Below are 15,939 nucleotides of genomic sequence, written 5' to 3'. Positions count from 1 at the left end.
GGCCGGCACCGGGAGAATCTTTGGGGTCTCGGCTCCCGGGGGTAGCCGAGACCCCAAAGAACATGATCGGGGTCAGTTTTACCGACCCCTGTTTTGCGATCGCCGGTAATTAACTGTTTACCGGCGACCGCAAAAAAAAAAAAATCAAAGTGTAATTCTCTGTCCTCTGATGTGATCGCACATCAGAGGACAGAGAAATAGGGGGATTTGGGGACCCTATCATACTCACCGGTGTCCCTGGATCCTCCTGCTGCTCCTCCTGGCTGCCGGGGAAAAGAAAATGGCGGGCGCATGCGCAGTGCGCCCGCCATCTATCGCCATCTGCCGGCCGACAGGAGAAGAGCAGTTGGGGCTAAAATTAGGGTTAGGGTTAGGGCTAGGGTTAGGGTTAGGGCTAGGGTTAGGGGTAGGGTTAGGGCTAGAGATAGGGTTAGGGCTAGGGTTAGGGCTAGGGTTAGGGTTGGGGCTACATTTAGGGTTACGGTTGGGGCTAAATTCAGGGTTAGGGTTCTTTCACACTTAGGTCGGTACGGGGCCATCACAATGCGTCGGCCCGACATACCGACGCACGTTGTAAAAATTGTGCACAACGTGGGCAGCGGATGTAGTTTTTCAACGCATCCACTGCCCAATCTATGTCCTGGGGAGGAGGGGGCGGAGCTACAGCCACGCATGCGCGGTCAGAAATGGCGGACGCGACGTACAAATTTTTTTTACATTGAACGTTTTTTGTGCCGACGGTCCGCCAAAACACAACTGATCCAGTGCACGACGGACACGACAATAAAAGTCTATGGGCAAAAAAACGCATCCTGCGGGCACATTTGGAGGATCTGGTTTTTGTCCAAAACGACGGATTGCGACGGATGCCAAACGACGCAAGTGTGAAAGTAGCCTTGGGGCTAGAGTTAGGGTTGGGGCTAAAGTTAGGGCTAGTGTTGGGGCTAAAGTTAGGGTTAGATTTGGGGTTAGGGTTTGGATTAGAGTTGGTATTAGGGTTAGGGTTGGCATTAGGGTTACGCTTGGGATTAGGGTTAGGTTTGGGATTAGGGTTAAGGTTAGGATTGTGATTAGGGGTGTATTGGGATTAGGGTTAGGTTTGAGGTTAGGGTTGAGATTAGGATTAGGGGTGTGTTGGATTTAGGGTTTTGATTAGGGTTATGGTTAGGGTTGACATTAGGGTTGTTTTGGGGTAAGGGTTGTGATTATCGTTAGGGTTAGTGATTAGGATTATGGATCGGGTTGGGATTAGGGTTAGGGGTGTGTTGGGGTTAGGGTTGGAGCTAGAATTGGGGGGTTTCCACTGTTTAGTTACATCAGGGGGTCTCCAAACACGACAGCCAATTTTGCGCTCAAAAAGTCAGACAGTGCTCCCTCCCGTCTGAGCTCTGCCGTGCGCCCAAACAGTGGGTTACCCCCACATATGGGGCATCAGCGTACTCGGGATAAATTGGACAACAACTTTTGGGGTCCAATTTCTCCTGTTACCCTTGTGAAAATAAAAACTTGGGGGCTACAAAATCTTTTTTGTGGAAAAAAAAATATTTTTTTATTTTCACGACTCTGCATTCTAAACTTCTGTGAAGCACTTGGGCATTCAAAGTTCTCAGCACACATCTAGATAAGTTCCTTGGGGGGTCTAGTTTCCAAAATGGGGTCACTTGTGGGGGGTTACTACTGTTTAGGTACATCAGGGGCTCTGCAAACGCAACATAACGCCCACAGACGATTCTATCTAAGTCTGCATTCCAAAACAGCGCTCCTTCGCTCCCGAGCTCTGCCGTGTGCTCACACAGTGGGTTACCCCCACATATGGGGCATCAGCATACTCAGGATAAATTGGACAACAACTATTGTGGTCCAATTTCTCCTGTTACCCGTGTGAAAATAAAAACTTGGGGGCTACAAAATCTTTTTTGTGGAAAAAAAAAAATTTTTTTATTTTCACGACTCTGCATTCTAAACTTCTGTGAAGCACTTTGGCATTCAAAGTTCTCACCACACATCTAGATAAGTTCCTTGGGGGGTCTAGTTTCCAAAATGGGGTCACTTGTGGGGGGTTACTACTGTTTAGGTACATCAGAGGCTCTGCAATCGCAACATAACGCCCACAGACCATTCTATCAAAGTCTGCATTCCAAAACAGCGCTCCTTCCCTTCCGAGCTCTGCCGTGCGCCCAAACAGTGGTTTACCCCCACATATGGCACATCAGTATACTCGGGATAAATTGGACAACAACTATTGTGGTCCAATTTCTCTTGTTACCCTTGTGAAAATAAAAACTTGGGGGCTACAATATCTTTTTTGTGGAAAAAAAATATTTTTTATTTTCACGACTCTGCATTCTAAACTTCTGTGAAGCACTTGGGCATTCAAAGTTCTCACCACACATCTAGATAAGTTCCATGGGGGGTCTAGTTTCCAAAATGGGGTCACTTGTGGGGGGGTTTCCACTGTTTAGGCACATCAGGGGCTCTCCAAACGCGACATGGCGTCCAATCTCAATTCCAGACAATTCTACATTGAAAAAGTAAAACGGCACTCCTTCTCTTCCAAGCTCTGTGGTGCACCCAAACAGTGGTTTACCCCCACATATTGGGTATCGACGTACTCAGGAGAAATTGCACTACAACTTTTGTGGTCTAATTTTTCCTATCACCCTTGTGAAAATAAGAATTTGTGGGCGAAAAGATCATTTTTGTGTAAACAAATGCGATTTTTTATTTTTACGGCTCTACATTATAAACTTCTGTGAAGCTCTAGTGGGTTCAAAGTGCTCACCACACATCTAGATAAGTTCCTTAAGGGGTCTAGTTTACAAAATGGTGTCACTTGTGGGGGGTTTCCACTGTTTAGGCACATCAGGGGCTCTCTAAACGCGACATGGTGTCCAATCTCAATTCCTGCCAATTCTGCATTGAAAAAGTCAAACGGCGCTCCTTCACTTCCAAGCTCTGCGGTGCGACCAAACAGTGGTTTACCCCCACATATGGGGTATTGGCGTATTCAGGAGAAATTGCATAACAAAATTTATGGTTACATTTCTGTTTTTACACTTGTGAAAATAAAAAAATGGTTCTGAATTAAAATGTTTGCAAAAAAAAGTTAAATGTTCATTTTTTCCTTCCACATCGTTTCAGTTCCTGTGAAACACAATTTGTTTCCAAAATTGTGCTGATGTAAAGTAGACATGTGGGAAATGTTATTTATTAACTATTTTTTGTGACATATCTCTCTGATTTAAGGGCATAAAAATACAAAGTTTGAAAATTGCAAAATTTTAAAATTTTTTGCCATATTACCGTTTTTTTCATAAATAATCGCAAGTAATATTGAAGAAATGTTACCACTAACATGAAGTACAATATGTCTTGAAAAAAACAATCTCAGAATCAGCGGGATCCGTTGAAGCGTTCCAGAGTTATAACGTCATAAAGTGACAATGGTCAGAATTGCAAAAATTGGCTCGGTCATTAAGTACCAAATTGGCTCTGTCACTAAGAGGTTAAATCATAATGACAACCCAAAACATCCAAATCACTCTGATCAAAAGTTCACATACCCCATTTCTTAATACTGTGTATTGCCCCTTCTAACATCAATGACAGCTTGAAGTCTTTTGTGGTAGTTGTGGATGAGGTTCTTTATTTTCTCAGATGGTAAAGCTGCCCACTCTTCTTGGCAAAAATCCTCCAGTTCCTGTAAATTCCTGGGCTGTCTAGCATGAACTGCATGCTTGAAGTCTCCCCAGAGTGACCCAATGATATTGAGGTCAGGAGACTGAGATGGCCACTCCAGAACCTTTACTTTCTTCTGCTGTAGCCAAAGACAGGCTGACTTAGCCTTGTGTTTTGGATTGTTGTCATGTTGGAATATCCAAGTACGTCCCTTGTGCAGTTTTGGTGTTATCATTCATATTCTCTGAAAAAAAGGCCAAGAAGGCAAAGATTCTGCAGGGGTATGTAAACTTTTGGGCACAACTGTATAAGGACTCACTCTCCTTAAAAAGTTGTCTGCTACCGGGACAACCCCTTTTTTAACTATAATATTCCTCCTTGGTAAAAAACAACCAGATACTCACCTCCCAGGGCTTGTATGAGATTGTTCTGTCACATGAGCTCTGCAATCAATCTGCTGTTGCAATCTCACTATATGCATCTGCTTGAGGTTCATCCAAGGGAAGTACTGTGAGTTCAAAAAACTCAATAGTGGCCGCTGATTGTTGTGTAATGCGGGCCCCGTGCTGACATTGCTGGAGCGGCACTGATGAGTATATGTTATTTTTATTTTATAAGGGTAACTATTTGATTTAAAAAAGAGTTGCCTAGGTAGTACACAACCCCTTTAAAATCAACTGTCTATGGAATCTCAGTTTAATAAATAAGAACAATGGGCACAACAAAAAGTAAAATAAAAAAAATCCAAGTACACACAAGAGTATTGAGAAGTGATCATATAATCTTTGTTATGGAGTGTATATTTATAGACATTCAACACAGTCAATTAAGACTTTATTCACACATCCATGTGGTGCGTCCTAGTGCTGTCCGTTTTTTTTCTCAGACCGCACATCGACACATAGAATTTAAGCCATACTCACATCAGTTTTTTAAAAAGATAATAGTAGTAATAAGTGACATGTATGAACTCTACATATTTGTGTTCTTATTTTTGGAAGGTTTTGCACAGCTCAGGCTTTGTTTTTGTACAACTTTTAGCAACAAACATACATTTGTATGCTTTTTTATAATCTGTTATGGCTTGAAAGTTCTAGTATTTGAACAATGTGTCAGTTATGTTTCATCAATGCATGGGTATAGGACTATAGTGTTTTTCCTTAAACGTTGGGACGTGTTCACACAACAAACTAGTGATAGATATTTTGCCTCAATTTAAAAAAATGGTAAATATGCTTAGCGTTAAAGGAAAGTTGTGGCCAAAATGCATCATGTAAACATGAACGTATGATTCAGTCTTTTTTGGGTTTGTCAATACTGTACAAATTGTCAGCAACAAGTATTGCACGAGCAGCACAGTTTGTATTTCTGGTCTCAATTTTTTTTTTTTTAGCTCAAACAGTATACAGTATGTTAAGATAAAAATGTAAAATACAATACTGCCAGGAAATAGATAAAATATAGCATAAAATGGCACATAGCAAAATGGAGAAGTTTTAAATGTCAAAATAAAAGCATAGTAGCTCTAGCTGTGATATTGGCTGTAGTTATACTGTAAATTAATCTATTAATCTTTTTTCTATCGTGTTCATAAAGGGGAAGTAAGATGTCCAAGATAAATGTACTGTACATAGATAGTGGTTTAGAGGTATACTTCTAATAAAAACACAATAATTGTGAAAGGAGGCAGCAAGAGGTTGTAATATCAAAAGTCAAGGGCGATGATACTGCAGAATGATTACCAATACATATTACGTAAAAGGAAGTTTGCAGCATTAAAATAAAGGTTCTGCGGTAATTTCACAACAACATTCACATCAGCACTTCTTCTCCTCATTCCTGTTTCCTGCAGTGATCGTTCACTGCTCAAATCTGTCTTCAAATCTGTCTTTGCTGAGGGATCACATTACAGCCGCTGCCGACATCTGAATCCTAACTGCACGTGCATCCGACGTTGTCAGTGTTCTCCGGTGCCTGCGGCAAGAGAGGACAGTCACTTAACTGCAAGAATATGTTTTGCTTACTTCTGGCCACATTCCAACTAGACGTTTGCTGCCTTGCTGAATACAAGTGAACTGAGCGAGAACGAGCACGTCTAGTCAGCACGTGCCTGCATGTGTGCAAATCACATACTTGTGGGCACTTGACCACCCACTCTCGTTTCTGGCACCGGAGTATGCTTACACATGTGGTACGTGCGAATGATGATACAAAAGTTTGCAGTTACATGGTGTGGCTACAATCTTTCATCACAAACTGGACAACCCCTTTAACACATTTCTACACTAGATTTCTAATTACTGGCACATCAGGTCTCTACAAAAAGATATAAGCACCTATAAAGCTAGGCAACTAATTCCATATATAGAACCACTACAGCATTAAGAGGGGTAACGTCACGAGACCACCAAAATTGTTATGATGAAATAAATCTTCCATTATGGGTGTATTAGGCCGGTTGTTGTAAATGTGTACAATCTTAGTGCTTACTTACAGATGGAGGAAACTGCCACAGAGAAAGCGCTCACACCAACCAGCCAGACATACGGTGTAGTTACAGCCGATGGAGACCAGACCCTGTCCTCAATCACATCTGATGTCATCAGTGGCTCAAACACTGAAGTCACTGAAGCACCTGATGGCTCGGATTCAGAAGTGATCACTATCCTGACATATGCTGCCCCTGCCATCATTCTAGTGCTGCTGATGATACCCATCGTTATTTTCATTGTAAAGCGCAAAAGACGAAAAAAACTTCAAGAAGGTAAAATATGTAATTTTTTATAGGATTTTCTGAATCTGTGTTCTTGGACATTAAAGGGAATAAGTATTTTACCGTTATAGCTAATTTTTGATGTGGATGGCAGTATTTGAAATATGCATATTCTTTCTTTATTATCAGTATAAAAGTACATTTTCAGGAGGAGTAATGATACAATAGTAACTAAATGTTTACGGCCTATGTTAAAGGGAATCTGTCATCCCCAAAAATCATATATGAGCTAAGGCCACCGGCATCAGGGGCTTATCTACAGCATTCTGTAATGCTGTACATAAGCCCCCGATGTAACCTGAAAGATGAGAAATAAAGGTTAGATTATACTCACCCAGGGGCGGTTCTGGTTCGTTTCGGGTGCGATGGGCATCGCTGTCCGGTCCGGAGCCTCCCATTTTCTTACGATAATGTCCTCTTCTTGTCTTCCTGCCGCGGCTCTGGCATATTTTATCTGCCCTGTTGAGGGCAGAGCAAAGTACTGCATTGCGCAGGCGCCGGGAAAGGACAGAGAGGCCTAGCGCCTGAGCATTGCAGTACTTTGCTCTGCCCTCAACAGGGCAAATCAGTACGCCTGCGCCGTAGCCGGAGCCGTGGCAGGAAGACAAGAAGACGACGTCATCGTAAGAAGATGGGAGGCGCCGTACCGGGACCGCGACGCCCATTGGACCGGACCGCAGCGGGATCGCCCCTGGGTAAGTATAATCTAACGTCTTTTTCTCATCTTTCAGGATACATCGGGAGCTTATCTACAGCATTACAGAATGCTGTAGATAAGCCCCTGATGCCGGTGGCCTTAGCTTATATATGATTTTTGGGGTGACACGTTCCCTTTAAAGAGCAATACAGCCACCAAAGAAGGCTAAAAATAACATTCAGTGCTGACTGTCCATATTCTAAATTCTGGGCCCCATTTAGGAGTTATGTGTTCAGATAGTGGACCTGAAATGTAGCCTATTATATAAAATGACAATTTCAGACAGAATTTCCCCTCCCCAGGTCCAGTACTCTCTGAGTCTCCATTACAGCTTTGGCTTCAGTGTTTTCAGAGTCATATCAACTGCTCACATCACCGCTGCAGCCAGTCACTGAACTCAGCAGCTCATGCTGACGTAGATGTTGTGAACCACAGTGGTGATGTGAGTGGTCGATGTGACATTGCCACTATAACCAAAACACTGAGATGGGAGCAGAAGCAGAGAGCCTGCTTTTGTCATTTTACATAATAGATATGGGGTCCAATTTTCTAAAAGTGGCAAATTCCTTTAATAGACATGGTCTCCCTTTGTGGATCTTCATCATCCACCAAGGTAGAGAGTGGTGACAAATAGAACCTCCCCCTGGGTAAGACCTGTCCTGTAATCACAGACAGCTTATGAGTTATTCCTACAATATTAATCAGAGGTTAGTGTCTTAAAATACTAAAAGAAATAAAATAGTGAAATACAATCAGCTTCCAAAATTCCCTGACAACACGCATGGCAGAGGCTGCTGCCTGCCTCGCTGTCCAGGCAGCTTTTTCATTGCAAGCTGCACATGCTCAGTAGACTCCTGCTAACCCTTTATAATGGGTATCCTCACCATACTTTGAAGTGAGCCCAGACGTGTCTCCCCTTGTCAGCTCTGCTCTGGAGACCTCTAGTAGCTCACCAAGCAGGTGAAGAGTAACTAGGTAACCGTGCATGGAGATTACAGTGGTCATATGGCCCTCACTGAGCTGGGACCATCTGAAGGCATTGTTAGGGTACGTGAGAGCTGTTATTAGACTGCATAGAGGTTGACAAAATAATATATATTGGGATACCCCCTAGAATTTGAATGGGTATCATGTAATGCTTCAATATCCCTCTAGGGACACTTAAGAAAAATTGATCTCTTTCTTAAAAATTACAACAAATTCCAGCTGAATCCTAGCAGTCCCAACAGGGGACACTTTTTGATCAACTTATTGTCAAAAGACCGTTCCAAGAAGTAAGATCTCTTCACAGCAGAGGTTGTTTTCAGCCCACACCAGCTGATCACAGGCCGATAGTTCTGAAGCTGAAACAGCAAAAAGGGGAGATATACTGGTGAGGTATAAAGCTGCAGTCAGTGTTTTCTCATGCGAGAGAATCGGGCCGATAATACTAATGACATTCGGCTCATACTCTGTCAGAGTTTGATCCGAGTGTCAACTTTCAATGATCCAATTCTCTCAAATGAGAGAATGGCAGCACAGGTACACAGTTGTCGCACTGCACTCGGATGACGTCCGATTGCAGCCTGATGTTTTAGACACCCCCATAGACTTACATGGGTGAGCACGGTCCTATTCTCAGATGCACTTCGAGCATTCTATGATTTTTTTTTCCCAATGCCAAATCGGCATGAGTTAAAAAAGCGCTAGTCGGCATTGCCGCATAGTGTAACATTGGGCCGATTGCGATTCTATAATACATTGGATTGCACTCGCCCATATTATATGCTTGTGGGAGCGAGCCCTTGAAGGTGTTGTCCAGGCATGGGACAAAATTCTCCAGTCACTTTATTTGCCGTTACGATTCCACGGTATTCCCCATGTGAGAGGGCGGTTATGTGACAACTATATGTTCAGTAGGAGAATTGAGAGAAGTCGGATCAGTCTAGTCGCCGAGTGACCAACAGCATGTAAAGCGCATACATGCGATCATTTGACTGCCTGCTCGCATCGGCAATACTGAAAAATTGTGACCGTGCATGTGCTGGCAGTCAGCAGTCACATAAAGTAACTGCAGACATTTGTCCCAACTCTGGAGAGCTGTAACAACTCCTCCTTTCTGCATTGTAGGATGAGTTTTAAGATGGAAAAGCATTCTACATTTTTTATTTCACATTTCGTAAATGAAAAGAAAAGAAATGCACTAAATTCATGGCAACCATGAATGGTGGAATGGGCAAGGTTGTATGGTTTAATTAAGATTTATTAAAGGAGTCTGTGTCATTATTTCAATTAAAGGACTTTATTCTGGATGTGTGTGTTTTCATACAATGTAACTATGGGGTTAGTAATGGGGGTGTCGTATTGATGCCTCTCCATTACTAACCTCGGGGATTGATGTCACCTGACACTACAAAGGTGACATCAACCCCCCCCCAAATATCACCCCACTTGCCACCGCTACAGGGCAAGTGGGAAGAACGAGGATAAGTGCCAGAATTGGCACTACCTATTCTATTTGTATTTACTGTATGTAATCCATCTATTCTATGCTGATGGCTCCTGCTGTGATTTTACACTACATGGCTGCTGAATTGCCAGCTATTCATCCATCTATCTAATATATTTATCTATATATATAATTGTCTAAGGGTTTTTCTGTCTGTCTGTCTGTCCTGGAAATCCCGCGTCTCTGATTGGTCGAGGCTGCCAGGCCTCGAATAATCAGCGACGGGCACAGCATGGAGACGATGATGTCATAAAGGTTGCCTCGACCAATCAGCGACGGGCACAGTCTGCCGCGAATTCGCCTCGACCAATCAGCGACGGGCACAGTATCTACGTAGATGTCATAATGGTTGCCATGGCGACGATGATGTCATAAAGGTTGCCTCGACCAATCAGCGACGGGCACAGTCTGCCACGAATTCTGGAATCATCATTGTCCATATACTACGGGGACATGCGTACTCTAGAATACCCGATGCGTTAGAATATATATCAAAAGTTTGGACACACCTTCTCATTTAAAGATTTTTCTGTATTTTCATGACTATGAAAATTGTACTTTAACACTGAAGGCATCAAAACTATGAATTAAAACATGTGGTATTCTATACTTAACAAAAAAGTGTGAAACAACTGAAGATATGTCTTATATTCTAGGTTCTTCAAAGTAGCCACCTTTTGCTTTGATGACTGCTTTGCACACTCTTGGCATTCTCTTGATGAGCTTCAAGAGGTAGTCACCGGGAATGGCCATCCAACAATCTTGAAGGCGTTCCCAGAGATGCTTAGCACTTGTTGGCCCTTTTGCCTTCACTCTGCGGTCCAGCTCACCCCAAACCATCTCGATTGGGCTCAGGTCTGGTGACTGTGGAGGCCAGGTCATCTGGCGTAGCACCCCATCCCTCTCCTTCTTGGTCAAATAGCCCTTACACAGCCTGGAGCTGTGTTTGGGGTCATTGTCCTGTTGAAAAATAAATGATGGTCCAACTAAACGCAAAACGGATGGAATAGCATGCCGTTGCAAGATGCTGTGGTAGCCATGCTGGTTCAGTATGCCTTCAATTTTGAAAAAATCCCCAACAGTGTCACCAGCAAAGCACCCCCACACCATCACACCTCCTCCTCCATGCTTCACGGTGGGAACCAGGCATGTAGAGTCCATCCGTTCACCATTTCTGCGTCGCACAAAGACACGGTGGTTGGAACCAAAGATCTCAAATTTGGACTCATCAGACCAAAGCACAGATTTCCACTGGTCTAATGCCCATTCCTTGTGCTCTTTAGCCCAAACAAGTCTCTTCTGCTTGTTGCCTGTCCTTAGCAGTGATTTCCTAGCAGCTATTTTACCATGAAGGCCTGCTGCACAAAGTCTCCTCTCTGTGTGGCATTGACCTGGTCTCTAATCTGAGCTGCTGTTAACCTGCAATTTCTGAGGCTGGTGACTCGGATAAACTTATCCTCAGAAGCAGAGGTGACTCTTGGTCTTCCTTTCCTGGGGCGGTCCTCATGTGAGCCATTTTCTTTGTAGCGGTTCTTTGTAGTGGTTTTTGCCACTGCACTTGGGGACACTTTCAAAGTTTTCCCAATTTTTCGGACTGACTGACCTTCATTTCTGAAAGTAATGATGGTTACTCGTTTTTTTTTTCACTTAGCTGCTTTTTTCTTTCCATAATACAAATTCTAACAGTCTATTCAGTAGGACTATCAGCTGTGTATCCACCAGACTTCTGCACAACTGATGGTCCCATCCCCATTTATAAGGCAAGAAATCCCACTTATTAAACCTGACAGGGCACACTTGTGAAATGAAAACCATTCCCGGTGACTACCTCTTGAAGCTCGTCAAGAGAATGCCAAGAGTGTGCAAAGCAGTCATCAAACCAAAGGTGGCTACTTTGAAGAACCTAGAATATAAGACATAATTTCAGTTGTTTCACACGTTATTGTTAAGTATATAATTTCACATGTGTTAATTCATAGTTTTGATGCCTTCAGTGTGAATATACAATTTTCATAGTCATGAAAATACAGAACGAATCTTTAAATGAGAAGGTGTATATATACTAGATGGTGGCCCAATTCTAACGCGTCAGGTATTCTAGAATATGCATGTCCATGTAGTATATTGCCCAGTCACGTAGTATATTGCCCAGTCACGTAGTATAATGCTCCATGCAGTTATGGCCCCATAGATGCCCCATGTAATGCTCCATGCAGTTATGGCCCCATAGATGCCCCATATAATGCTCCATGCAGTTATGGCCCCAAAGATGCCCCATATAATGCTCCATGCAGTTCATTATGGTCCCATAGATGTCCCATATAATGCTCCATGCAGTTCATAATGGCCCCATCGATGTCCCATATAATGCTCCATGCAGTTCATTATGGCCCCATAGATGCCCCATATAATGCTCCATGCAGTTCATTATGGCCCCATAGATGTCCCATATAATGCTCCATGCAGTTCATTATGGCTCCATAGATGTCACATATAATGCTCCATGCAGTTATGGCCCCATAGATGTCCCATATAATGCTTCATGCAGTTATGGCCCCATAGATGCTCCATATAATGCTCCATCCAGTTATGGCCCCATAGATGCCCCATTTAATGCTCCATGCAGTTCTTTATGGCCCCATAGAAGCTCCATACAGCATTGTGCCACATGTAATGTTGCTGCAATAAAAAATAAAAAAAATCACATGCTCACCTCTCGTCGCTGCTCCTCAGCGTCCCGTCTCTCCGCACTGACTGTTCAGGCAGAGGGCGGCGCGCACACTAATATGTCATCGCGCCTTCTCACCTGCACAGTCACTGCAAGAGGACGGGAAGACGGAGTGGCGCCCAGCGGATGGAACGCGGACAGGTGAATATGAAATACTCACCTGCTCCTGGCTCTCCTTACGCTGTCCCTGCCTGTCCCATGGTACCACAGCTTCTTCGCGCCTGCGCGAGAAGGACCTGCCATGACGTCACGGTCACAGTCATGGCAGGTCCTTGTCGCGCAGGGCCTGTGATGATGTCGCGGTCACATGACCGTGACGTCATGGCAGGTCCTTCTCCCATAACTTCGTTGGCAACGGAACCTGCCGCTTCCATGGAGAGGTCACCGGAGCGTCGCGAGGAGCGGGAAAGATGAGTATATAATAATTTTTTATTATTTTTAACATTAGACCCTTTTACTATTGACGCTGCATAGGCAGCGTCAATACTAAAAACTTGGTCACACAAGGTTAATAGCGGCGGTAACGGAGTGAGTTACCCACGGCATAACGCGGTCCATTACCGCTGGCATTAACCCTGTGTGATCGGTGACTGAGGAAAGTATGGAGCGGGCACTGACTGCAGGGGAGTAGGGAGGGACTTATCGGACTGTGGCCGTCGCTGATTGGTTGTGGCAGCCATGACAGGCAGCTGCCGAGACCAATCAGCGAATGAATATCTGTGACAGAAAGAAAGAAAGAAAGAAAGAAAGACAGACGGAAGTGACCCTTAAATAATTATATAGTAGATATATATATATATATGTGTGATACTGACATCTATATATCTACCTATCCTATGTGTATATATATCTATTCTATCCTAACTTGTCACTCTGTGATTTTACTGTATATGGCACATGAATTTCCGGCTTTTATTCTATCTATCTATCTATCTAATATATATATATATATATATATAAATAATGTGTGTGTTAGGTGTTGGGATTCTACTGCTGCATGGGATAGATCCCAAACCTTATCTGCCTCTGCGATCTCTCGTTCAGGTTCGGCCGCTGCGTGTGCTGCTGAACATAGACGTCGGTCCCAGCTTCTTACTCAGGCTCGTGGTGTTCGTTTGGTTACTGCTGGCTATCCAGCCAAGTCTATGGTAACCAGCGATAGGCAGCGGTGACCTGACGCTCTGGAGTATAAGTCCAGAAATCACCTTACTGAGCATGTCCGTGGTGGGGCGTTTTCCTATTGGTGGTTGGACGTCTCCGCCTCTGGTGCTGTGGCAGCTCCGGATTGGTCCGCGGTCGATGTCTTGGCCAACTGGGCGTGAGTGTTTGGGGTGGAGCCTTTTGTATGAAAGACCCCCAATGGCGCCTGCGCTAGTATCTTTTGTGTGTGGCTACGTGAGTTTAGACCCTACCATTCTGTCTGCAAGTGTCGTATGTCTGTCTAGCTTTGGGACTGTACACGTCGGGAGGCAGCTAGCCTCAGTGGGGGCAATTAGCCGCTTGGCTTAGCATTTACCTACATGTGTGCGGTTAGCACAGTAAAGTTTCAGAGCAAGCTCAACACTAGTCAGAGTATTAAGCTCCGCATCTGTTTTGATTCTGTGTGCGATTGACACAGCTCAGTTGCAGTGCGAGTTCAGTTGTCTTGTGACGTTTAACAGGACAGAGCACTTAGTCCTCGTTTGTGCTATTCCTTCCTGTGGAGTAACTGAGCTTGGAGCTCAGCTTCCCGTTCACACGGAGTGGCGTTACCCCAGTGTGTGCAAGTAATCGCTCGCCGTGTGTTCCATCATTCCTCAGTAGCAGTACTTTAATATCTCTGCACAGTGGACCCCAGGTTGCGATTGCACTTTATTATTTATTTTATTTAGCGCAATCCGCCAAGTGTGTGTGTTTTGATGAATATTTCCTTTGAGAACTATGACATAGAGAATTGCTCTATGTAAAAGCTCATGTTAAAATCGCATTGTAATTGGATAGCTATCGCACTGCATTCGGATGTAAATCGGATGCTAGGTGTGCAAAAATCGGATTGTACTCGCATGACACTCGCATGACTCTCGGCAGGGAAACTCAAACCAATTTTTCACACGTTTAGTGTGACTCCGGCCTAATGCTCACTGTTGCCATTTACTTCATTGTTTCTTTCTAAGTTGTTTTTTTTTCTCCCTCTGCTGCTTTTCTATATAAGTTCAATTAAGGTACATATACTAAATAAAAATATGTACATTTTCAAAAGTATCTTTTTGGTCTCCCTTTAATTATACATTTTCTTCGTTAACATTTTTAGATCTGCCAGGAGATGAAGATGTAAAAAGGTAAGCTTTTATATACAACACTGGAGGATGTAGTGATTGTCTGCACTGCCGCATTGTGTAATCCACCCGCATATATTCTACAAGACAGAACTGGAATTGTTCCCATGGCCAGGAGATTTATGTTGGGCTGCAGAGTTCACATTTTTAGTAGTAACATTGTTCAGGGGAGTACATAGACATTATAGGGTCCCATTGCAAAAGGTTCAATTGTAACCTCTCCACCCCCAAAAAAATGAAAAACAATGATTGTAGCTAATATAATCAGAACATAAACCATAAATGTATGCTGTAAATTAAAGCAAGCAAATAAACATAAAAATAAATATCATGGGCAAAGCAATGTTCCAAAAAAAGGATACAAATCTAACCTTGTAGCTTAGCTTTGAATGTTTTTTGAAAAAATATGTAATCAATGGTGTAAAAGAAAACAAAAGTTAAGGTAGGATAATGGGCCCCTCACTTCTCAGGCCCCATAACACACGCGTGGTCTGCCTCCATTGGAGCTATGGCACTGGTATGGCTTCTCTGTCACTGCCTACTGTTACTGTTATTACTTTACTGTCCTATTTCTCATGAATATTTCAGAATTACTTAAACGAGTTTTTCTAGTTACAAAAAACCTCAACCTTAAAAAACAAACTAACCTTTATTCACCCTCCCCGGGTCCAGTGCTGAGTCTCCGCCACTGCTCCTGGTGTCTGTCATTGTCTGCAGGGCTGTCGATGTGACATCAGTGACCTGTGTTGGGACCAATTCTTTTTGATCTTTTTATTTATGACTAGAGATAAGCGAATATTTGGATATTGAGTTCAGCTCACGATTGCCAAATTTGCTATATTTGCCCATTTAATCTCCGAATATAGCCGAAAATACACAGCACAAAAGCCGGTGTTTCCCACCCTGTGTGACAGTGTGAGAACCACCTGCATAGCGCTTCTGATCGGTGGAGAAATCATCCCTGCCAGTCAGAGAGCCGCGGTTTCCATGCTGTCAAAAGACAGAGTGAGAGCGCAGCTGTGACCGGAGGTATGAAGCTTACCTCCGGTCACTGGTGTCAGCTTGATGAGACTACAGCTCCCATCAGCTGACACCTGCTGCCGCTAATAACAGTGAGAGCAGGAGCTGCATATGGGAGTATACATCAGCCTCCCCTGAGCTGTAAATAAATAATTAAAAAAAACCTGCCCGGGTTGCCCTGTATTTTTGATAACCAGCCAGGCAAAACTCACAACTGGGGGCTGCAACCCTCAGCTGTTA

The 15,939-nt window shown here is 43.5% G+C and overlaps 1 protein-coding gene across 3 annotated transcripts in view; it reads left to right on the top strand.

The window, feature by feature from the left end:
• Window positions 1–15,939, top strand: part of TMEM154 (transmembrane protein 154) — an 86,607-nt gene that overhangs the window by 16,481 nt on the left and 54,187 nt on the right. For all 3 annotated transcript variants that reach the window (XR_011316974.1, XM_069744073.1, XM_069744072.1), the window contains exons 2-3: window positions 6,175–6,442; window positions 14,655–14,682. Coding sequence is in view for 2 of the 3 variants with exons in the window: in XM_069744073.1 (XP_069600174.1) it covers window positions 6,175–6,442; window positions 14,655–14,682 (296 nt within the window). In the remaining variant the exon portion in view is untranslated. The remainder of the gene's footprint in view (window positions 1–6,174; window positions 6,443–14,654; window positions 14,683–15,939) is intronic.

The sequence above is a fragment of the Ranitomeya imitator genome, chromosome 1, assembly GCF_032444005.1.
Source record: "Ranitomeya imitator isolate aRanImi1 chromosome 1, aRanImi1.pri, whole genome shotgun sequence".
NCBI classification, from domain to species: Eukaryota; Metazoa; Chordata; class Amphibia; order Anura; family Dendrobatidae; genus Ranitomeya; species Ranitomeya imitator.
Note: the sequence above shows the minus strand (reverse complement) of the source record. Positions and strands in the feature narration are given on the sequence as shown.